General features: G+C 39.1%; 1 protein-coding gene across 25 annotated transcripts in view; it reads right to left on the bottom strand.

Annotated features, from left to right (window-relative positions):
• Nucleotides 1-23,323, bottom strand: part of DMD (dystrophin) — a 2,843,071-nt gene that overhangs the window by 57,110 nt on the left and 2,762,638 nt on the right. For 21 of the 25 annotated variants that reach the window (XM_079909736.1, XM_079909735.1, XM_079909718.1 and 18 more), the window contains 7 exons: nucleotides 14,897-15,063; nucleotides 12,519-12,630; nucleotides 10,998-11,134; nucleotides 10,254-10,292; nucleotides 5,884-5,949; nucleotides 4,740-4,805; nucleotides 1,867-2,025 (listed from right to left, as the gene is read on the bottom strand). In XM_079909736.1, coding sequence (XP_079765862.1) covers nucleotides 1,867-2,025; nucleotides 4,740-4,805; nucleotides 5,884-5,949; nucleotides 10,254-10,292; nucleotides 10,998-11,134; nucleotides 12,519-12,630; nucleotides 14,897-15,063 — 746 coding nt within the window. Of the gene's footprint in view, nucleotides 1-1,866; nucleotides 2,026-4,739; nucleotides 4,806-5,883; nucleotides 5,950-10,253; nucleotides 10,293-10,320; nucleotides 11,135-12,518; nucleotides 12,631-14,896; nucleotides 15,064-23,323 lie in introns of those variants that run through there. The other 4 variants (XM_079909740.1, XM_079909733.1, XM_079909731.1 and 1 more) reach the window with 2 other exon arrangements.

The following is a 23,323-nucleotide window of genomic DNA, read 5'->3' as shown; positions in this document are numbered from 1 at the left end:
CCTATTTGACTTTGACCCCTAAAATAATTAAACACTTAACATAAATGAATACTAATGGTACTCAATAAAGTAGAGGGAAAGGTTTTATCTACCATGATGTTCATTGCCAGTCTTACAAATAAGGCCCAAACCCACAGAATGTTCAGTATTACCTCCTGAATGGTATGTGTGTGGCATCCCCTCTGTATTCTTAACTCAGGCTTTTACCAAACATTTCTGGAGAACCCATTAAATAGTCACACCGTGCTAGGTACCATAGGGGACATTAAGAGGATTAAAACACAGGCCTTATTCCAAAGGCATTCACTGTCTCCATTAGAGGGAAGCATTGGGAATTAACTGATCAAAAAGCAAACTGAAACACAGGTCTCTGAGAAAGGTCCAAAGTATTCTGAGAACACAGTCAAATGATAGATTACTTGCAAATGCCGGGATCTAACAGGGCTCTGTGGGGAAAATCATTCTGAGCAAGGGCATGGAGGATGGGAAGGACTCCTTTGCCAGCTGTGGCAGTGGAGCGATGGGGGTTAGTAGCTAGGCTGGGACGCAAGCTTGAGCTCGACCCGGAAGGTGGATGAGAGCAGGATGCATTCAGAAACAGCAGCCACAACAGGCACAAAAGAAGATGAAGTTGTAAAAAGCAGGTCAAGAGAAAACTGTGGAAGGTTTAAAATGCCCAGCTGAGCAGCTAGGTTTTTTAAACAATGCAGAAATCCAGTGAAGGAACAATGCCATGCTGGGTCTTGGTTCTGGAGAGATGCACAACTACAGCCAGCATGGAGGATTTATTGGAGGGGCGAGAAAGAGACAAAGGGAAGCCGACCAGATAAGGAGCTCTGGCCGTAGGTCAGAGGTACAGAGAGCTAGAAAGAGGCCAGTGGCAGGAGAAAGCAATGGATGAATGGCAATTAGCCTTTTCATCTTGAGGTGACATACTCCCCGAGGGCACTGGTTCTCAGACATACTGTGTTGCCTCGATTAAGAGGTCCTTGTGCCTTGGGCTAAACCAAAGAGATGAAAGTACTCAAGTCCCACAGGTTTGAGCATTTGCTCTTTAAAGACTCGCCTGGTGGCATCTGTCTAAGGAAGGCACACTGAGTTAGAAGTGATCATGTGCGAAAGCCTTTCTTAACCAAGGGACCTGTGATATAATAAACGTAATACAAAAGTAAAAGTCCAATGATTTGCATTATCCTGACATCCCACAATATACCAGATTTTTACATCTTTGTCCTCTGTGCAGTCATTAGGAAATTTTCTTTTACTTTTATAATTTCTGCTCTTGTTCCATGGACATGTTTTTCAGGTGATGACTGACAACTGGAATTGTCTCACTAATCTGCTAGGACAGTGTGCATAAATGACCGCTGTATTTGATGATGGAAACTAAGATGAACTAATTCATTCCCAAATATGACCAATGAGCCTACTTGCTCAAATGCTTTGAGATAGATAATATGGCCAAACACATGTACAAATCATATCATCATAAAATTAAATGACCTACTTTGTTCTTAAATTCTATTCTCAAACATAAAATCAAAGCCTCCGAAACGCATGCAACGAATCAAATACCACCATCAGCATTCATTCCTTTAACACCTACTATATGAGTTCTTACTTATGCTATTGCATTCATTCCTTTAACACCTACTATATGAGTTCTTACTTATGCTATTGCATTCATTTTCTTCTTTCGGATGACAAAAAAAAAAAGAGAGAGAGAATCTGTAAACGGAGCTAAACAGATTATTGGAGAAAACAATTAGACATAAAATGACTCTAAGTGAAGATTCCTGGCACTTTTCTATGTGCGCAAGTGTATGCACTCTGCATACCAATGACAAAGCTAGAAAGAAAACTCACCTGTTTTCTTCCTCAAGATCTGCTAGGATTCTCTCTAGCTCCCCTCTTTCCTCACTCTCTAAGGAAATCAAGATCTGGGCAGGACTACGAGGCTGGCTCAGGGGGGAGTCCTGGTTCAAACTTTGGCAGTAATGCTGGATTAACAAATGTTCATCATCTCTGGAAAATAAAATCAAAGGTTTTGGTTTTTTCCCCCCTTATTTTGCCTTGGGGGTCAGGGACTTGGGTGTGTATTTTAAAAATAGAAACAGTTATTTGCTCTTAACAATTAATTAGACCCTTTTTCCTGCTTTTAAAGACATTTTGATACTCCTGAAGTTGTGGTCTACCATCCTGTTGGTGACAATTCCAAGTGTTTCTGGCTCAGATTTTCCATTGAATCTGGTTGGCCTATTTACGTGGGTAAATGAATGATAGAATGACAGTAATACTGGGACTCTACGTTGACAGTTTCATCAATCGTTAGTAAACATTAAGAGACGTAATAATGGCTGTATAACGCTTTTGCTACCAAGCCTGTCAAGACAATCTGTTCACTCACCCACTGTGTTGTTGATACTGACCAGGAAAAAACTGAAGCCCTTAAAATAAGAGAGTAAATATTTTCTTAAGTGGAAAGCAATGCAAGTGAAAAGTGTTGCTTTGGTAAGCCAGTTTCAACTTATAAACCCCACAGAGGCAGGATGATAACAATAATGAAACTACAGATAAAAATGACTACTATTTCATTCAATTATTGTTTAGATAGAAAAACAAAAATTGGCAGGGGAAAAAAAGCCATTAAGGTGACTAATACAAGAGGACTGAACAACTCATTCCTCAGAGCAGCTTTTCAAAGACTAACCTTGGGGAACAAAGAGGCCAAAGGCTTATACGTTGGGAGGAAGCTGCAATCCTTCCTCGTATCTAGGAACTCTCTCATACACAGAAGAAATTATTTTCTGAGTGCATCGCCCCCAGCTCCTGAAAAGCCTGTGTACCTCCGAGTTATAAGAACTTCATTCTGCTCTTAGTGACAGGCTAAATCCCTTCGCTTCCGGCTACATATCAGTAAGATGATACGTTAATTTTTCCCTCTCCACACCCCTTTAAATTCCTTTTCTCATCTCTATGTCCTCTGAGTTGAAAAACTTTCAGATTTAGGGGAAAAAAATCCTCCTAATTTAAATGATCTTGGTCCATCAAGGCAGATAATTGGTTGGTAAGTTAAAATTAAAATAATTATTGGGTGTTAAAAACAAACATTTAAGTGAAGTCAACCAATCTACCAAACCACTTGCCCAGATCTGCCCCTAAGATATGACATTACCATCCAACGTTGAGTCAAAATGGATTTTATGCCCTCTTTCGTTGAAAAATAAAACGAAAGCAGTTGTGACCACCTAATTTGTTAGCTCTCTTCCCCAATTCTGCAGTTTGATTGCTAGGACTTCCCATGTTTAATTACAACACATAGTTATAATTCAACTTCTCTTACTGTTTTCTGAGGCAGTCAGTGAATGGCAGCCATTATTATACAGGTACAACTTGAACTACCGTGAACGTGCTAGAGCTTCTAATATTCAAATCAGTGCCCCCAAGAAGCAAATCGTTCAGGTTGTTTACGTTTCGTTGATTCTTTGCTTACATATTTTTCTGTCAAAGTAGTTTATATATTAATACTATTAATACTTTTCCCCACAGCTAAGAAAGAGAATGCACCATAGTTATGTTTGGGGGAAAAGGCTGTTTTGTTTTCTTTTAAGTAACGTAAGTCATACATGAATGGCTGAGTGTTGGCTTTATTCTTTATTATTACCTTGATCACCTTTATGTACCAGAAGAGATGACTTATTCTCACGTCTTCAATAACCAGTTATGTATAAATGCCACTTGGATACTGCTTCCTTCAGTCTAATCCTCATAAAGCCTGTTTCTCATCTGAGTGTGACTTTGGGTTGCCACACCAACTACATATGATAAATTTACCATTTTCCCTTTGCCTCGATTCTCTATGACAAAGTGGTGAGACATCCGTAACTTGTCAAACTAAAAACGTTATTGTACCTTGACTAGATTTCATCTCCCTAAATTATCCATTCAGTTAGCAGATCCTTATTTTGTCCTCCATATTTGCTTCTCAGTCTTCTCCCTCCAACCTCAGCCTCTTGGTTCACGGCAAGATTCCTTATTGTGAATACTTCCCCTACTCTGTAATGAAGCCTCTGTTTCCCTGCCATAGCTGTGTTCTCCGCCACTTTGAGCACCGCTCTCTCGCCTTGCTTAAATTTGACAGGCCTGGCTCATCATCCCACTACAAAACCGTGACCTCAATTTGTACTCCTTCTTCTGAAACCCTTCACAAGATAGCCTCACTTGACTTAGCTCTTGAAGACGCTAAATCACAAAAATCTACTAGGTAGGATCTCTAAAGGAAAACGCCCATCTAGCCTACCATATGGGAATGCCAGTGCAACTACACCAAGATTATAGTTCTACTCCCCACGAGGGGAGAAAACACTACTTAGCCATCGCTTTAAAAATTAATATCTAATCCCTTTAAACATCCTGCAGGTTTGGTCAAAGCTTAAACATTTAATACAGTTTAAGTATTTGGGACCCTGCCATTTGTGGTAGTATGGCATTAAATAAGAGTAAGGCAAAATGTTTTGGAACATTTTGGAACATCTGGAATACCAATAATGCCACAATTTGGATGAGCTCATTCTGTGTCGGGTTGTCAAGAGTTAAAGAAAAAAAAGTAAATGAAAGTCTCCTTGAAAGATCAAATGAATATAAACGCTAATTCCTATCTTCTGCGCTAGCCTACCTCTAAATCCCTCAAAGCAATTTCATGGTCAGGAACATTTTGTAAAAAGAGACAGGATACTTACATGCTCTCATTAGGAGAGATGCTATCATTTAGATAAGATCCATTGCTGTTTTCCATTTCTGCTAGCCTGATAAAAAACGTAAAAGCTCATTAAAACTTATGTGACTTCTTAGAATCTATTCAAGACCTAATCGAACATTCCTGAAAACTAAAGGATAAATCATGTCAAGAGGAGAAAGGAATCCTTCATATTAAAGGATGTGTGCGTTGGCCTAACCGTCTGAGGCAGTGAGTGGTGGACCACAGCTAGTTAAGTAGCTTTACACTTACGCTGCAGATGACAAGAGAAGTTGTATTTTTTTCCTTCACAGATTGATCTTCCTTTCACTGAGAAGAGGCCTTTGTTTTCACGAGAAAAGCTTCCCTAACAACAAATACACTCCGTACTTTACGCTATCCCATGTGTTTTTTAAGACAATTAAAGATTTCCACTGAAGACAGAATTATATATAGCTAGTTAATACTTCCTACGGTTGATAAACATGTTCAGCAGTTAGACTATTGATAAAAGATAGATTCACAGTAAGCTCTCTATACATTCTGCCGCTTTTTACCTTCAAACGCCTCCTTCACCTCAAACAATAATAAAGTCTTTTTACAACTTAAAAGTGAACCAAACTCTTATGGATTTATTTAACAAGCATATCTTACAATCAGCAATTTCGTTTTTAGATATAAGAGTTACCTCAAACACAAAGGAAGTGGGACAGAAAGGTCCAGGGATTAGGAAAATGAGTGATTCTCTTCTTTACAGCATATTATGGAAAATACACACAGAAATGGAAAGCCAGTGCTTTCATAGTCTCTATATAACACAGTATAATTTCTTCATATACTTATGTCTGGTCTAGCAGTTTTCTACGAAGGTTAGATGATTTCTAAGTCAATTGATTACACGTGCTCAGTATATAAAACATAACAAAGCTATCAGGAATGTTTAGGGGAGACTGTTCTGCGCTGATGCTCTTATCGGTGTCCAAAACCAACATGCAGTGGAATGGCATGCACGTTAGAGGGCAAGCTGATTAGTAGAAATCAGACAAGATTGGGGAAAAAGAAAAGATTCGTTTAAAATTAATATAGGTTAGCTTTCCTTGGTTAGTTATTTCAATCAATATTTGCCTGGCATTCAACTAGTCTCATACCTGCTAGCATAATGTTCAATGCGTGAATGAGTATCATCGTGTGAAAGCTGAGGGGACGAGGCAGGCCTATAAGGCAGAAAATGTTATTAGTCACAGATACCATCCATTAATGGAGAAAAAACCCCCACCACACAGTTATGTTCTATATACATGGCCTAGAATGCTTTTAGTCTAATACTACGGCTAATGTACACATTTAGCTGTTCCTGTATCTTAGATATCATCAAGTATTTAGAATCCAGGTTTGAGAGATGATTTCTCATACTTCTGCTTTTCTCAAAAGCCGTAAAGAGAGATCAAAAACTTCTCTGGAAAGTTTCAATTATAGAAAAGGTCGGGGGAGACAATCTCTACGTGACATTTTGTCCTCCTGTCTTGTAACGTCTCATATCCTAGAGTGCTGAAATTGTGTTAGCAGTATGTGGTTTAAAATTTTAAACAGTTTACACCTGTGCCATTTATCAGCTGCCTTCTTATTGAACGGAAACTGTACATTTGCCTAGTAAATTTGCAGTTAACGATATTAGTTCCAAAGAGGCCACACCAGTCCATGACTACTTAAGATTCCACGTATCAAGATGTCTCAGTTTGTGCAATTTTGTAAAGAAGGAATACATGTACCAGTTTAGCAGCGGGACTGTATTACTACTTCATAAAGCAAAATTCAATGGCCCTAAATTATAATGTGATGTTTTAAAAAGAATGACTAACTTCAATAGGACGTCAATATCGGAAATATTTCTTATTAGGGATACTGTGTGCTTATATACAGAGGGGAAAACAAGAGAGAAGGATTAGCAGGTATAGTCTCTTTACTTTGGGGGTATAAAAACCTACTTTTTTTGGCTTCACAGACGAGAATTTTGGTAGGGTTGACATGTTTTCACCTTTTCATATCTGATCTCTTAATTAGCCTTGAAGTTTTTATAGTATCTTTTAGATTAACCTTAGGAAAAAATCCATCTGTTCTGAAAACCAGTTTGGGCTTGGGCTTTTTTGTTTTAACTGGAATAGGACGAAAGGTCGCTTCCATTTCTCTCCTGACACAGAAAGCCCTTAGGTAAAGGCATGAATCAAAAAGTCAACAGAAACCTATTCAGTAAGGATTAGTTTAGTCCAATGTCTAAGCAGCATTCAAGGACTTGGTCAGGACACTAAGAAGAATATGTCTGTTTTTTCTTACATTAAAAAAAAAAAGAAGAAAGAAAGAAAAACGTGTAGTTACCTAGGCTTACATAGGAAATGCGCTAGAAATCTATACTTCTTAAGGAAGACACACAATCATAAGATGATTACAGCGCACTACAGCAAATAACCAGGGAACTGAAGTCTTGCCTGAGAGATAAATGTCTTATTTATGAAACCAAAGTTGTCTAGGTCAAGTGTCACCATAATCAAATTTGGAATGAATTACGAAGATGCTTAAACTGTCATGAGGAAACAGAAGGATGACTACCCAATTTACTAGGCAGATCCAAAGACTTCCAGGTGAATCTTCATTCTAGTTTTGGAGATAATCTGCTAATTTCTTAGAACCCTGGAACAGCCCATTATTAGAAAAAAATGCTAACGTTTGTTTTGAAATATTCACTGCAGGTCGAGATAACTGAGTACCTGGATTCCTTAGTTTATAAGCCCTATCTTCTGGAACAGACCAGTCTTTCGATTGCATACTTCTTATAAGCTAAAAGCCCACCATCGAGGAAAATATATTAGTGTTTCCCCTTGTAACAGTTGCTACCTTGGTAGTGTAGAGAAGAACACATGAGACCCTGGAGCATAACTACACGGAGAAAGCTAGGCATGTAAATGCAAAATACTTGAATCAAATCTGAAACAGAAAATCTTATGCAGAGCTTTCATTCTTAGCCTTGAGGATACTTCCACGTTATTTTTCTTATGAATGTACACAGCACCTAAGACAGCATGCATAAGCTCAAGAACTCGTAATAACCAAGCAATCTAAAAAATATAGATATACGCTAACGGAGGTACTTATTAAACCAGAAAATGAACCAAAAGGGAATACTGGTCAGAGAAGATTCATTTAAAAATCAAGAATTAGTAAAAGTACAAAACTACGTAGTCCAGAAACAAAACTAAATGCAACGTCTTCTAAAATGCTTTTCCAAGAGAAGGTAAGAATACTGTTCTCCCTTCTCACTTCCTAAATACAAAATGATATACCCCAAAAGGATTCTTCCTACTCTTCCCATTACTGCTAATGGCCAATTCCATCCCACCCACCACCATTTTCTCTTTTGTGACAACTCCATTAATAAGTTTTCAAAGCAGAACAGCTCAAAGAATATTGTTCGACTGTCTCATTTGTGGACAAACAATATAAAAGGTTTATGCTAGGTTTACTTTCAAATAAAATGACAAATACAGGCAAATAAGGGTTTTTTTCTAAGGAAAAACAAAAGATCTGTATCTCAGTAAACTTTCAAATTCTGTGATCCATACTGAATGGATTAAACGCTGTCATCGTCACAGGATTTGTTAACATTGGATAGAGTTCTCGCAAAATAAAACACCTCAGGACCTGGCTCTTCTGCGTGAATAGAATAGCTTTACAATTCATTTTATAAATTATTTACCATCCCATGAGTAAAGACTTTAATAAAATTATTGGTATTACAGGGACTTTAGCCTGCTGGGGTTGTTTTCTTCCTCAAAGTTAGAATTTCCCACTATTTCTGAATAATCTAGCATATTTTTTTATAAAAAGGCTAAGTGGGGCTAGGTTTCAGTTGTTAGAGAAGATATTTTTTAAAACAATGTTATTAATTTTAAAGTTCTTCAAAATTTAAGACAGACAAACACCCTCTACTTAAAATAAGTTACATTAAACTGTCATGAATTTTTCTCATTAGCTTATGTATACAGTAAACTTCTTCCTCTAGTTAGTTATTCTTTATTACGTTGTGCTACCTCTATGTGTTTTAAAACATTAACCTTTAGCATATTTTTCTTTTGGATTGGTCAGTTGGTTAGATTACTTTGTGTCGGGATAAGTTCTATTTGCTTACCAGGATCCAATCAAGCTGAGAATTTCAGTATACCAAGTAAACTTTTTTTTTTTAATTTATGAAAGGCTTTACCTTCTATAAACAAATAGACTACCTGGAACAGGGAAAATAAGTACCAATAGCAAGGAACATAACTGAATCTAAATAACTCCCCAAGTTGTTTAAGCATGATGATTAAAGAAATGGGGTAGAGCTACCATATCTCAAAATTAAAGGGCACAATAATGCAGCTTTACAAAAGAAAGGAAAGTGTTATACTTCCTTTAGGCCATAAAAGACTTAAAACCAACTTCAATTAATAGTTTGCATTTATCACTGCAGGATTTTTCTTTAAAAAAAGACCTACTTTAAATTAAATTACATGGTGGAATAAAAAAGACCCAATAAAAATAAACTGAATTCTTATATAAGCCCGTCTTCCAAATTGGTCATTACCTTCTTATATATAATAGAGCTGTCTGACTTTAAATAAATATTTTAATAAAGTACACTTTGAAATACCAAAATTTTGTTATAAAAACCCCGCACAATATAACTTTAAAACAATGCACACTTTGTTTGCTGATATTTCAATCACGGACTCTAAAAGGAGTTTTCTGATGACATTATAAACTCTGAGATAAATCAATTAACTGTTGATATCTAGTATCAGTAGTATTAATAATACACACCAGTAATAATAACAAAGACTACAGTACACTTTCCTTCCAGTGTAAATGTGTGTTTATGAGCTGGGTATTTAGCTTGCAGAAGAGAGCAAAGTGAGTTTAGGTCAAAATTGAGAAACTCATGTATATAAACACTGGTCCAATAGCATGGCATTACCTGATAAAAAGTCCACGTGTCTAATTGAAATTATTCAACCATACTCAACATCATACCATGAAACAAATTTTGCTTTTAAATAGTCCACTTATAACAGGCCCTAAAGAGTAAACCGTCATCCTTTTGAAGGTCCTAAAGCATTAAATCTCTAGAAATATGGCTACAGAATGTTATTATGTAATCAGAAGGCTCTTCCCTGCGTATAATGAAAGAATATATAAACGTGTCTCCCAGGAATATAACTAACAACCCAACAATTCCTTTGATGTTAATTTGAACTCCAGGCCAGGATTTCTGCTGGTTTACATTTGACCAAGTGGGGACCTGAAAACCTCACTGATTCTCCTGATCTGTGGTGGACGGCACCCTCAAAGTCTTATCAAGGGAAACATTTTTGAAATGAAGGAAGGGAAATTAAAACGTCTTTCAACAAAACAAACAGAACAAAAATTTTAAAAAATCAAGCAAGCCAATGTGTTGGTGGTAGCAGCACCCTTCAGTGGAAGTACTCACGCAGAATCTACCGGCCAGAAGTTGATCAGAGTAACAGGACTGCAAAACAAAAAATGAGGTGGTGAAGAGAGACACAGGCAAACTCAGCCACACACACACACGCACACACACACACAAATTACTGAAAGGTCAAAATAAATGAAGTGCAATTAAGTATGAACCATGGAAAGCAACGGCCAGACAAAGGTGAAAAGTGAATTAAAAGAAAACCAGTTGTGCGATTGCCATCAGAGTTATGGAAAAAAGAAGAGAAGGTTCAAAAGAGGCGAAGACATCATCATTTTGGTCTAGAGAATCATAACTACTTACTGTGAAGAAATTTCCTGTGACTATATTTTTTTTCAAGGAGAAAAAAGTGACTAGATACGACCACACAATCGGATACAAAAAAGACACACGCCTACTGATTTGTAAGGGAGGAAAATCAAAATGAAATCTTGGAATCACTCATTTGTAAACAGTCCCATATTTCTTGCAAGCCTCGTGAGGTAATTAGGAGCCGGAACGTGGTGGCTTACTCCCTGTGAGATAAAGTTTAACTTTTGGAAAAGGTCATTGTCATGGGACAACTGACATGGAAAATGGCAACTGAACGTCAGCTTGCTTTTCTCTTTTTAGATACAGTAAATCTAAAGAAAGAAATAGGAGAGACTGTTTGCATTTGGGAGTGAAGGAAGGTATTCAGCTGAGACGAGCTCAGAGATACGTCAACTGAGAGGCTGGTTTGCTTTGGCCACTACTCACGTTTCCATGTTGTCCCCCTCTAAGACCGTCTGCACTGGCAGGTAGCCCATTCGGGGATGCTTCGCAAAATACCTTTTGGTTCGAAATTTGTTTTTCAGTACCTTGGCAAAGTCTCGAACATCTTCTCCCGATGTAGTCTGAAAGGGAAATCATGCTGACATCAGACTTGGGGAAGGGGTATACTCTCAAGAGAAAGCACAATTCCAGTGTTCTGCCTCGGAGCACTTGTTTTATTATAATTAAGAGCAGCAGGAGTCGAGAGCAAAGGCTTTGGAATCACATGAAAACACGGTTTTGAAACCAGACCTGCCATTTACTAGTGGGGTTAACGTGGGTGAGTTCTTTACCTATCCAAGGCTCCAATCACCTATAAAATCGGGGCAGTAACACCTCAATAAGTTGTGATGATGAATAAATGAAGTATACCGACTACTGGGCTACCCAACAGATGGTAATTTATAGAAGTCTGGAGGTCAGAAAGTTGACCTTCCGTTTTGCCACACTTTACAGTAGTTTTAAAACGATTTTGTCCACATTGCTCTAGTGTTTCACCCACTAAATGCCATTCTATTCACAGCATGGTACGTTCTCCATCAATGAGTACCTTTGCAAAAGGAAGCAAAATGAGGAAGACAATGAAATAACTGGGAGAATCACTCTGAAGATGGAAGAGAGAAAAGCTCTAAAGCAGAGCTTCTCAAACTTTGATGTGTTGGATACCACCAGCAGACCCTGCTAAAATGCAGGCTTTGATTCACAAAGTCCACGGTGGGCCCTGAGGTTCTGCATTCCTAATAAGCTTCCAGGTGATGCCAGTGCGGCTGGTCCACAGATCACACTTTGAAGAGCAAGCAGCTAGTGTTCAAGGAATAAGAGATTTACACCCAGGTCTGTGTCCACCAAGTCCAGGCCCTTTCCATTTCACCAGTGATTTTTCAAAGTCCTATTGGCCACTGAGCATTTTCCCAAAACAGCTTCTTAGGAGACGACTCCAGCTCTTAATTATAGAACCTTGGGCAAGATTTTTTAACCTTAGGATCTCAAGAGTCCTCAACTATAAAAAGGGGATAAAAATAATACCTATCTCACACAGAGTAGCTTAAAAGGTAAACACCTAGCATTTAGTTGGTAAGTGTTAATTTAAGTGGTGGATTGCGAATTTTAAGGAACCTATATTACCCCACCCCATACCCAACGTGCCCCATGGCCGTAACACCTCTGCACACAGCCGCTAGGGACGTGCAAAATAAACGTGAAAATGTCTTCCCTACAACCCACGAAAACAGAAGAAAAACCTATTGATTCACCCAACAATATGTGTTGAGTGTCTCCGACAGTCCACGTGTGCCAGGCATCGCACTAGGGATAAGGTAAATCCGGAGTCTACAATGTGGGGCCACTTTAGCTGGGCAACGTCTGGGGAACTTACAAATCACAGCGTGACACACGATCTGTAAGACCGTACAAAACTGAAACTTCTTCCAGGTGAACTAAGTCACGTCAGGGAGGAATCTAACTTACCGGAGTGCAATATTCCACCATGGGATAGTGCATTTTGTGGCCTTTTGCAACGCGACCAGAAAAGAAGCAACTTTGGCAGATGTCATAATTAAAGTGCTTTAGACTCCTGTACCTGGTAAGGAACAAAAACAAACATATATGTATTTCTTCAAATCAAATTCCCAAAGAACACCCTTTAATAAACCTCCTTCCACACTGTCTTAATTCTGGAAACAGAATGCAGGGTTCATTAATCCCACAAGGTAAGTGATTAACTTCCTACTTCCAGATTTCTCTGGTGCTTCTCCTACAGTATCAAAATATTTTGGCAGAAAGAGTACCCTATAAACATTTGGAAGGAGGGGAGAAAAACTCAGCTCTTATTTAAACTCCACTAGGAACTCTTTCAGATTAAGTAGGAAGATAGTGGCGAACTTCCAGGCTTTTGACGACCAGATACTAGAATTTGAAAGAACTTCCAGAAAGGATAGATTGATGCATTGTGGGCTCCCGTACCCATCAAAAAGGCACAAAAGTTTTCTGAGGGAATTATTTCCCAAAAAAATGATAAAGATAAAGCATTTCATAAGACAAAAGAAAATTAAACAAGAACTCTCAATTAAAGCAAATCTTGCTTTAACTACATTTTCTGATTGACGGAGATGACTCATCTTCAGATTGTTACTTGGATAATCTCTTTCATCTGTCTCTCTTCAGAAATCCCTCATCACATTACCTCCACATGATAATGGAAGCCCCAAGAAAAGACACATTTTGGGTAAGATGTAAGTACTACATGGTACATTTCCCCCCCATTCTCAGAATACTGTATTCTTCATTTCATACCCTCCCTGGCTTGTGCTTTCTCAGATAAGAATCTTAGCCAATTAAAATAAACATATTCCTTATGTCACATATGGGAATGTGGGAAAAAAAGGTACTGTTTTTAGATCCCAACCGTCTTCTGAGAGCGGGGGAAAGGAGGAAAGAGAAGTGCTCATTCCTAAAATAATCTACTTTCATAAGGGCAAAAGAAGTGAATGTGAAAATGCTCTCTTTGAGCCTCCAAAGCATTCTCCTTTTTCATTTTATAAAACTTCCCCCAGTATACAAATCTTACCGGCGAAGGAAGCTAAGAAAAGATAGGTAAGAAATGCAGTGGAGCCCCACCCCCCGCCCCCCACCCCCCAGCATCACTCTTACCTGCCAAAACCAGGAAGGAAAAAAGGTGTCCTGTGCAAGCACTGCCTACTCAATGTTGTCTATCTAGGCTTTAGAAACCTCTGAAGGTTTCTGCAAAACCTCTTTGTAAACAGCATGAAGTATGGTAGGACAAACACCAACGGTAAAGGAGCACAGTGAATGAAAAGCACACAAATGGTACAAAGCAGTTATTAGGAAACAAAGTAATGAAGTAAGTCTAAGCATAACCAGAAATGAGTGTCTACTTAGCTGATAAGTGGATTCTGAACAGCCATAGATGATATAGCTAGTTTACAACTTGACGGCTTATTCGTTGCTATGGAAACCTTGATGTTGATCCAGATGTTTAAATACATCATCATTTCAGAATCTGGATTTGGGATTATTGTTCAATAATATTAATTCATTTAAAAATATCTTGTCTCCCCAAACAGGTCAACAAGATTGAAGATTTAAGAGCCAATCAATTGTTTTCTGGGACATTTCAAGAATATCAGAATAACAACCTGCGATGTTTCCTACCACTTTCACTTTTCAATTTATAAGGAACGTTTTCTTTTTTTAGCTGCTTTGTGAATCTTTCATTTACTTGCACACTTTATATTCATTCCCTCAGAAGTTCATTAGGATACTATGAAAAGAGCGCAATCAGATTCACAGATAAAGCAGTATGTTTTAGGGTGCTCGAAAGAATTCTTGTTACCTTAGGGCAAGAACTGTGGTGCAAAGTGATTAAGAGAGTGAGCTGCCATGACAGGTCTCCCAAAATAGAATCATCCCTTAGTTTTATAACTGATTCTTGGAGAGTTTCTATAAACAGAAAAGACCATGGGAAAAAAGAAAGAGATGACCAAAATGTTTTGGTTCGAGGAAAGAGGAGGTACAGTTAATCTGTATATACTTGATGGACAAACATCTTGGTGGAGACAGGCAGTCAGTCCCGATCGACCAAGAACATGGCTCTGCAGAGCTGAAGCGTGAAGGCGGAGAAAGACGCCTGCCTAATGAGGTAGATCCACTAGAACAACCCAGTGATCAGGGGAGTGACAGGAGTGATCAATGCTCCAGCCTGATCACCTCCTCTCCCACTGTGCAGAGGACCAAACTAACAGCAACTGGTAGAGGAGATAAAAGATCAAGTCATAAAAAGGTGAGAAATGATCAAATAAAATGACATTTGGGGGCGTTCCTCATACCTGAAGCCGATGATTGGACACTCCTTGCAGATGTTACACTTGGCCTGATGCTTCGCAGTCTCCGCAGCGGCCACTCTATGCAGGACGGGCAGCCACACCATGGACTGGGGTTCCAGTCTCATCCAGTCTAGGAAGAGCGCCGCTTCAATCTCAGGCTTATTATTAGCCTGCAAAGACAGGAGGCCAAAGAATGCAAGGAGAGAAGGTAAGAAAGTAAAGGAGGCAAATGTCAGCTCAGGTAACGCGTTAAAGAAAGAAAGAAAGATCAATAGTGGCACAGCGAGGCCAACGCTTCACAGGCTGTTTCTGCAAATGTCCCCCCAGCATCTACACAAGCCACCTACCCCTAAAGCTTTGGGAGACTGCTATTACCCTGTTTGGCTACTAGATGACAAGAAAGCAAAGCAGAACAAACAAACGGAAAAAGTACAGCAAAATACACACCTGGGAGAGACTATATTTAGCTCCAGTTTTGGAACAGATACATAAAAGTTAGCCAGAAGTAAAATGCAAGCATTTATTGATAAAATTTCAAAGGAGAAAAAGAAAAAAAAAAAACAACTCAAGGAACTATCGCTCCCTTTTTTTCAAGTGAATCTGTTTCTCAGTGTTTCATAGAATCATAATGAAGAGGCTTTACAATTCATCTGGTCCCAAAGCTTCATTTTACAGACAAGACAGCTGAGATGTAGATGAGCGAAGTGGCTTTTTCAAAGGCCAGACAACTAACTCCCTGGCAGCAGAGCTGATACTAGCATCCAAACCTCCTGGTCTAGTGCTGTTTTCATGGTGGCCTGCTGCTTTTCTGTCTGTCTGTCTGTCTCTAGTTCTCTCTTTCGGAGTCTAAGTTAAATAAATACCATTCTTCCCAGCGAGTACAGATTTTAGAAAATTCAAAATATTACTTATCCATCACTTGATTGGTATGTTACCACAGTCAACATTTTAATTATATGTTGTTTTTAACCCTACAAGACCGTGTTTCGTGTTTTTATACTGTTAGATTGACCCATATATTGACCACTTTTGGGGAGTTTGTTTCTCATTGCGTCCTTCATCTCAAATCTCCCATCTGGGATCAGTTCTGCCAAAGTGTATCCTTCAGTATTTCCTTTTGTTAAGTGTCTGTTGATGGCTAATCTCTCTGATTCTGTTTGCCTGAAAGTCTCTTTTTCTATGCACATTCCTGATTGCTATCCTCACTGGGTATAGATTTTTAGATTGAAAGGGTTTTTTTGTTTTCGTTGCTGTGTTTTGTTTTGTTTTGATTTTGTTTCAGCACGCTGAAATATCATTCCACCTTTATCTCACTTTCTCTGCTGCTAACTGTTGATAAGTCAGCTGTGAAGCTGTTGGTTCCTTGAAGGTCATCTGTCCTTTTCCTGTCTTGTACTGTACTTCTAGGATTTTATTGATACTTTTTAGGATTCATGGGGCTTCATGAAACTGTGGGTTTGACTCTTTAGTCAGCTCTGGAATCTTCTCAGTCATGATCTCAACAAATACTGCCTCTTCTCCATTCCCTCTCTCCTCTGCTTACAGAAACCTATTAGGTAAATGGTAGACTTTCTCAATCTAACCTCCATTTCTCCGAACAGGCTTTCCTTAGTTTTCCTCTATTTTCGGTCTTTCTGTGCTTCATTCCCAATACTTCCTTCTGCCCTACTGCCTGGGTATCTAGTTCTCTCCTTAGCAGCATCCAGTCTACTGTAAGCCCATACATTAAGTTTTAAATTTTGATTATTGTACTTTTTAGTATCTATAAGTTGTATTTGGTCATTTTTTTTAACATCTTTATTGGAGTATAATTGCTTTACAATGGTGTGTTAGTTTTGCTGTATAACAAAGTGAATCAGCTATACATATACATCTATCCCCATATCTCCTCCCTCTTGCATCTCCCTCCCACCCTCCCTATCCCACCCCTCTAGGTGGTCACAAAGCACCGAGCTGATCTCCCTGTGCTATGCGGCTGCTTCCCACCAACTATCTATTTTATACTTGGTAGTGTATATATGTCCATGCCACTCTTTCGCTTCTTCCCAGCTTACCCTTCCCCCTCCCTGTGTCCTCGACTCCATTCTCTACATCTGTGTCTTTATTTCTGTCCTGCCCCTAGGTTCTTCAGAACCATTTTTTTTTGATTCCATATATATGTGTTAGCATGCGGTATTTGTTTTTCTCTTTCTGACTTCACTCTGTATGACAGACTCTAGGTCTATCCACCTCACTACAAATAACTCAATTCCGTTTCTTTTTATGGCTGAGTAATATTCCATTGAATATATGTGCCACATCTTCTTTATCCATTCATCCGATGATGGGCACTTAGGTTGTTTCCATGTCCTGGCTATTGTAAATAGAGCTGCAATGAACATTTTGGTACATGACTCTTCTTGAATTATGGTTTTCTCAGGGTATATGCCCAGTAGTGGGATTCTTGGATCATATGGTAATTCTATTTTTAGTTTTTTAAGGAACCTCCATACTGTTCGCCATAGTGGCTGTATCAATTTACATTCCCACCAACAGTGCAAGAGGGTTCCCTTTTCTCCACACCCTCTCCAGCATTTATTGTTTCTAGATTTTTTGATGATGGCCACTCTGACTGGTGTGAGGTGATACCTCAATGTAGTTTTGATTTGCATTTCTCTAATGATTAGTGATGTTGAGCATCCTTTCATGTGTTTGTTGGCAATCTGTATGTCTTCTTTGGAGAAATGTCTATTTAGGTCTTCTGCCCATTTTTGGATTGGGTTGTTTGTTTTTCTGTTATTGAGCTGCACGAGCTGCTTATAAATTTTGGAGATTAATCCTTTGTCAGTTGCTTCATTCACAAATATTTTCTCCCATTCTGAGGGTTGCCTTTCCTTCTTGTTTATGCTTTCTTTGCTGTGCAAAAGCTTTTAAGTTTCATTAGGTCCCATTTGTTTATCTTTGTTTTTATTTCCATTTCTCTAGGAGGTGGGTCAGAAAGGATCTTGCTGTGATTTATGTCATAGAGTGTTCTGCCTCTGTTTTCCTCTAAGAGTTTGATAGTGTCTGGCCTTATATTTAGGTCTTTAATCCAATTTGAGTTTATTTTTGGGTATGGTGTTAGGAAGTGTTCTAATTTCATTCTTTAACATGTAGCTGTCCAGGTTTCCCAGCACCACTTCCTGAAGAGGCTGTCTTTTCTCCATTGTATAGTCTTGCCTCCTTTATCAAAAATAAGGTGACCATATCTGCATGGGTTTACCTCTGGGCTTTTGACCCTGTTCCATTGATCTGTATTTGTTTTTGTGCCAGTACCATAGTGCCTTGATTACTGTAGCTTTGTAGGATAGTCTGAAGTCCAGGAGCCTGATTCCTCCAACTCCATTTTTCGTTCTAAAGATTGCTTTGGCGATTCGCGGTCTTTTGTGTTTCCATACAAATTGTGAAATTTTTTGTTCTAGTTCTGTGAAAAATGCCATTGGTAGTTTGATAGGGATTGCACTGAATCTGTAGATTGCTTTAGGTAGTAGAGTCATTTCCACAATGTTGACTCTTGCAATCCAAGAACATGGTATATCTCTCCGTCTGTTTGTATCATCTTTAATTTCTTTCATCAGTGTCTTATGGTTTTCAGCATACAGGTCTTTTGTCTCCTCAGGTAGGTTTATTCCTAGGTGTTTTATTCTTTTTGTTGCAATGGGAACTGGGAGTGTTTCCTTAATTTCTGTTTCAGATTTTTCATCATTAGTGCATTGATTTTGTATGCTGTTACTTTACCAAATTAATTGATTAGCACTAGTAGTTTTCTGGTAGCATCTTTAGGATTCTCTATGTATAGGATCATGTCATCTGCCAACAGTGACAGCTTTACTTCTTTTCTGATTTGGATTCCTTTTATTTCTTTTTCTTCTCTGAATGCCGTAGCTAGGACTTCCAAAGCTATGTTGAATAAGAGTGGTGAGAGTGGACATCTTTGTCTTGTTCCTGACCTCAGAGGAAATGGTTTCACTTTTTCACCATTGAGCATAATGCTGGCTGTGGGTTTGTCATATATGGCCTTTATTATGTTGAGGCAAGTTCCCTCTGTGCCTACTTTCTGGAGGGTTTTTATGATAAATGGGTGCTGGGTTTTGTCGAAAGTTTTTCTGCATCTACTGAGATGACCATATGGTTTTTCTCCTTCAATTTGTTAATATGGTGTATCAGATAGACTGATTTGTGTATACTGAAGAATCCTTGCATTACTGGGATAAACCCCATTGGATCATGGTGTATGATCCTTTTAATGTGCTGTTGGATTCAGGTTGCTAGTATTTTGTTGAGGATTTTTGCATCTATGTTCATCAGTGATATTGGCCTGTAGTTTTCTTTGTGACATCCTTGTCTCGTTTTGGTATCAGTGTGATGGTGGCCTCATAGAATGAGTTCAGGAGTGTTCCTCCCTCTGCTATATTTTGTAAGAGCTTGAGAAGGATAGGTGTTAGCTCTTCTCTAAATGTTTGATAGAATTCGCCTGTGAAGCCATCTGGTCTTGGACTTTTGTTCGTTGGAAGATTTTTAATCACAGTCTCAATTTCAGTGCTTGTGACTGGTCTGTTTATATTTTCTATTTCTTCCTGGTTCAGTCTCGGAATGTTGTGCTTTGCTAAGAATTTGTCCATTTCTTCCAGGTTGTCCATTTTATTGGCATAGAGTTGCTTGTAGTAATCTCTGATGATCCTTTATATTTCTGCAGTGTCAGTTGTTACTTCTTTTTCATTTCTAATTCTATTGATTTGAGTCTTCTTTTTTTCTTGATGAGTCTGGCAAATGGTTTATCGATTTTATCTTCTCAAAGAACCAGCTTTTAGTTTTATTGATCTTTGCTACTGTTTCCTTCATTTCTTTTTCATTTATTTCTGATCTGATCTTTATGATTTATTTCCTTCTGTTAACTTTGGGGTTTTTTGGTTCTCCTTTCTGTAACTGCTTTAGGTGTAAGGTTAGATTGTTTTTTTTGGGGTACGCGGGTCTCTCACTGTTGTGGTCTCTCCCGTTGCGGAGCACAGGCCCCGGACGCGCAGGCTCAGGGCCGTGGCTCACGGGCCCAGCTGCTCCCTGGCATGTGCGATCTTCCTGGACTGGGGCACGAAACCGTGTCCCCTGCATCGGCAGGCAGAATCTCAACCACTGTGCCACCACGGAAGCCCCGGTTAGACTGTTTATTTCAGATGTTTCTTGTTTCTTGAGGTAGGAATGTATTGCTACAAACTTTCCTCTTAGAACTGCTTTTGCTGCATCCCATAGGTTTTGGGTTGTCGTGTTTTCATTGTCATTTGTTTCTAGGTATTTTTTGATTTCCTCTTTGATTTCTTCAGTGATCTCTTGGTTATTTAGTAGTGTATTGTTTAGCCTCCATGTTTTTGTAGTTTCTACAGGTTTTTTCCTGTAATTGATATCTAGTCTCACAGCATTATGGTTGGAAAAGATGCGTGATACGATTTCAATTTTCTTACATTTACCAAGGCTTCATTTGTGACCCAAGATATGATCTGTCCCGGAGAATTTCCATGAGCACTTGAGAAGAATGTGTATTCTGTTGTTTTTGGATGGAATGTCCTATAAATATCAATTAAGTCCATCTTGTTTAATGTATCATTTAAAGCTTGTGTTTCCTTATTTATTTTCATTTTGGATGATCTGTCCATTGGTGAAAGTGGGGTGTTAAAGTCCCCTACTATGATTGCATTACTGTCGATTGCCCCTTTTATGGCTGTTAACATTTGCCTTATGTATTGAGGTGCTCCTGTGTTGGATGCATAAATATTTACAATTGTTATGTCTTCTTCTTGGATTGATCCCTTGATCATTGTGTAGTGTCCTTCTTTGTGTCTTGTAATAGTCTTCCTTTTAAAGTCTATTTTGTCTGATATGAGAATTGCTACTCCAGCTTTCTTCTGGTTTCCATTTGCATGGAATATCTTTTCCATCCCCTCACTTTCAGTCTGTATGTGTCCCTAAGTCTGACGTGGGTCTCGTGTAGACAGCATATATATGGGTCTCGTTTTTGTATCCATTCAGCCAGTCTATGTCTTTTGGTTGTAGCATTTACATTTAAGGTAATTATCGATATGTATGTTCCTATTACCATTTTCTTAATTGTTTGGGGTTTGTTATTGTAGGTCGTTTCCTTCTCTTGTGTTTCCTGCCTAGAGAAGTTCCTTTAGTGTTTGTTGTATAGCTGGTTTGGTGGTGCGGAATTCTCTTAGCTTTTGCTTGTCTGTAAAGGTTTTAATTTCTCTGTTGAATCTGAATGAGATCCTTGCTGGGTAGACTAATCCTGGTTGTAGCTTTTTCCCTTTCATCACTTTAAACATGTCTTGCCACTCCCTTCTGGCTTGCAGAGTTTCTGTTGAAAGATCAGCTGTTAACCTTATCGGGATTCCCACGTATGTTATTTGTTGCTTTTCTCCTGCTGCTTTTAATATTTTTTCTTTGCATTTAATTTTTGATAGTTTGTTTAATATGTGTCTTGGCGTGTTTCTCCTTGGATTTATCCCCTATGGGACTCTGTGCTTACTGGACTTGACTGACTATTTCTTTTCCCATATTGGGGAAGTTTTCAACTATAATCTCTTCAAATATTTTCTCAGTCCCTTTCTTTTTCTCTTCTTCTTCTGGGACCCCTATAATTCGAATGTTGGTGCATTTAATGTTGTCCCAGTGGTCTCTGAGACTGTCCTCAATTCTTTTCATTCTTTTTTCTTTATTCTGCTCTGCGGTAGTTATTTCCACTATTTTATCTTCCAGGTCACTTATCCGTTCTTCTGCCTCAGTTATTCTGCTATTGATCCCTTCTAGAGAATTTTTAATTTCATGTATTGCGTTGTTCATCATTGTTTGTTTGCTCTTTCGTTCTTCTAGGTCCTTGTTAAAAGTTTCTTGTATTTTCTCCATTCTATTTCCAAGATTTTGGGTCATCCTTCCTCTCATTACTCTGAATTCTTTTTCAGGTAGACTGCCAATTTCCTCCTCATTTGTTAGGTCTGCTGGGTTTTTATCTTGCTCCTTCATCTGCTGTGTATTTCTCTGTCTTCTCATTTTGCTTAACTTACTGTGTTTGGGGTCTCCTTTTCACAGGTTGCAGGTTCGTAGTTCCTTTTGTTTTTGGTGTCTGCCCCCAGTGGCTAAGGTTGGTTCAGTGGCTTGTGTAGGCTTCCTGGTGGAGGGGACTGGTGCCTGTGTTCTGGTGGATGAGGCTGGATCTTGTCTTTCTGGTGGGCAGGACCGCGCCCCGTGGTGTGTTTTGGGGTGCCTGTGACCTTATTATGATTTTAGGCAGCCTATCTGCTAATGGGTGGGGTTGTTTCTGTCTTGCTAGTTGTTTGGCATGGGGTGTCCAGCACTGTAGCTTGCTGGTTGTTGAGTGGAGCTGGGTCTTAGCATTGAGATGGAGATCTCTGGGAGATTTTCGCCATTTGATATTACATGGAGCCAGGAGGTCTCTGGTGGACCAATGTCCTGAACTCAGCTCCCCCACCTCAGAGGCACAGGCCTGACACCTGGCCGGAGCACCAAGACCCTGTCAGCCACACGGCCAGACCAAGTTCAGCCAAAGTTGTGATACTTATTTCCCTTGTAGTAGTCCACATGGTATTAAGAGGCACCGTGGGAAGAGTATGTTAGTAGGTACCATGTCTTGGGTCCTGTGGATTACCTTTTCCTTCAGCCACACCACCTCCTGGCAAGTCTTGAGGAGACGGGGCTCCTCCCAGCGTGAACTGGACCCCACAATGTCCCAAAGCCAAAGCCCAAGCCCCAGCAAGTCCTGAGGAGACTTGGCTCCCATTAGCATGGACTCGACCCCGTGTTGTCCTGAAGCCCCTGGGCTATCAGCATGGACTCAACCCCATGTGTTCCAGAAGCCAAAGCCCCAGCGGGTCCTGAGGAGACCAGGTTCACGTCAGCTGCCCGGGGGAGCCCTATTTGGTCATTTTTAAAGTCACTTCTATAGTCTGTGGTTCCCTAAAGATAATTTTCAATGTTGTTTCTTATTTTTTTGACAGAGTATATACATAGTTTAAAAAAATCCTCTCTTTCTAATGATTCCAAGATATGAAATTATTGCGGGTCTGCTTCAGGGGTCTGTTATTTCTGCTGGTTCTCAGTCACTTTAGTTTCTTGTGGGCTTAATTCTCTTTACTATGAACTATAATAACCTTAAAAGTATTTTCTGGAGATACTTTGAGCCCTAGAATGAAAGTGCTTTCTCCAGAGACAATTTTCATTTGCTTTTGCCAAGAGCCAACCAAAGGGCACTACCTATTCTGAGACCAATTTGCACTGAATACATGATGGGATATTTAGTATCATACAAGTAATGAGTATGTGAATTGCAAACCCATGTTGCTTCTCTTGGAATGTGGATTGCTAATAAGGAATCTATTCACACTTTAGACAAAAAGCGCAAAT

This window comes from Stenella coeruleoalba, assembly GCF_951394435.1.
Source record: "Stenella coeruleoalba genome assembly, chromosome: X".
NCBI lineage: Eukaryota > Metazoa > Chordata > Mammalia > Artiodactyla > Delphinidae > Stenella > Stenella coeruleoalba.
This window is presented reverse-complemented; position numbering and strand designations above follow the sequence as displayed.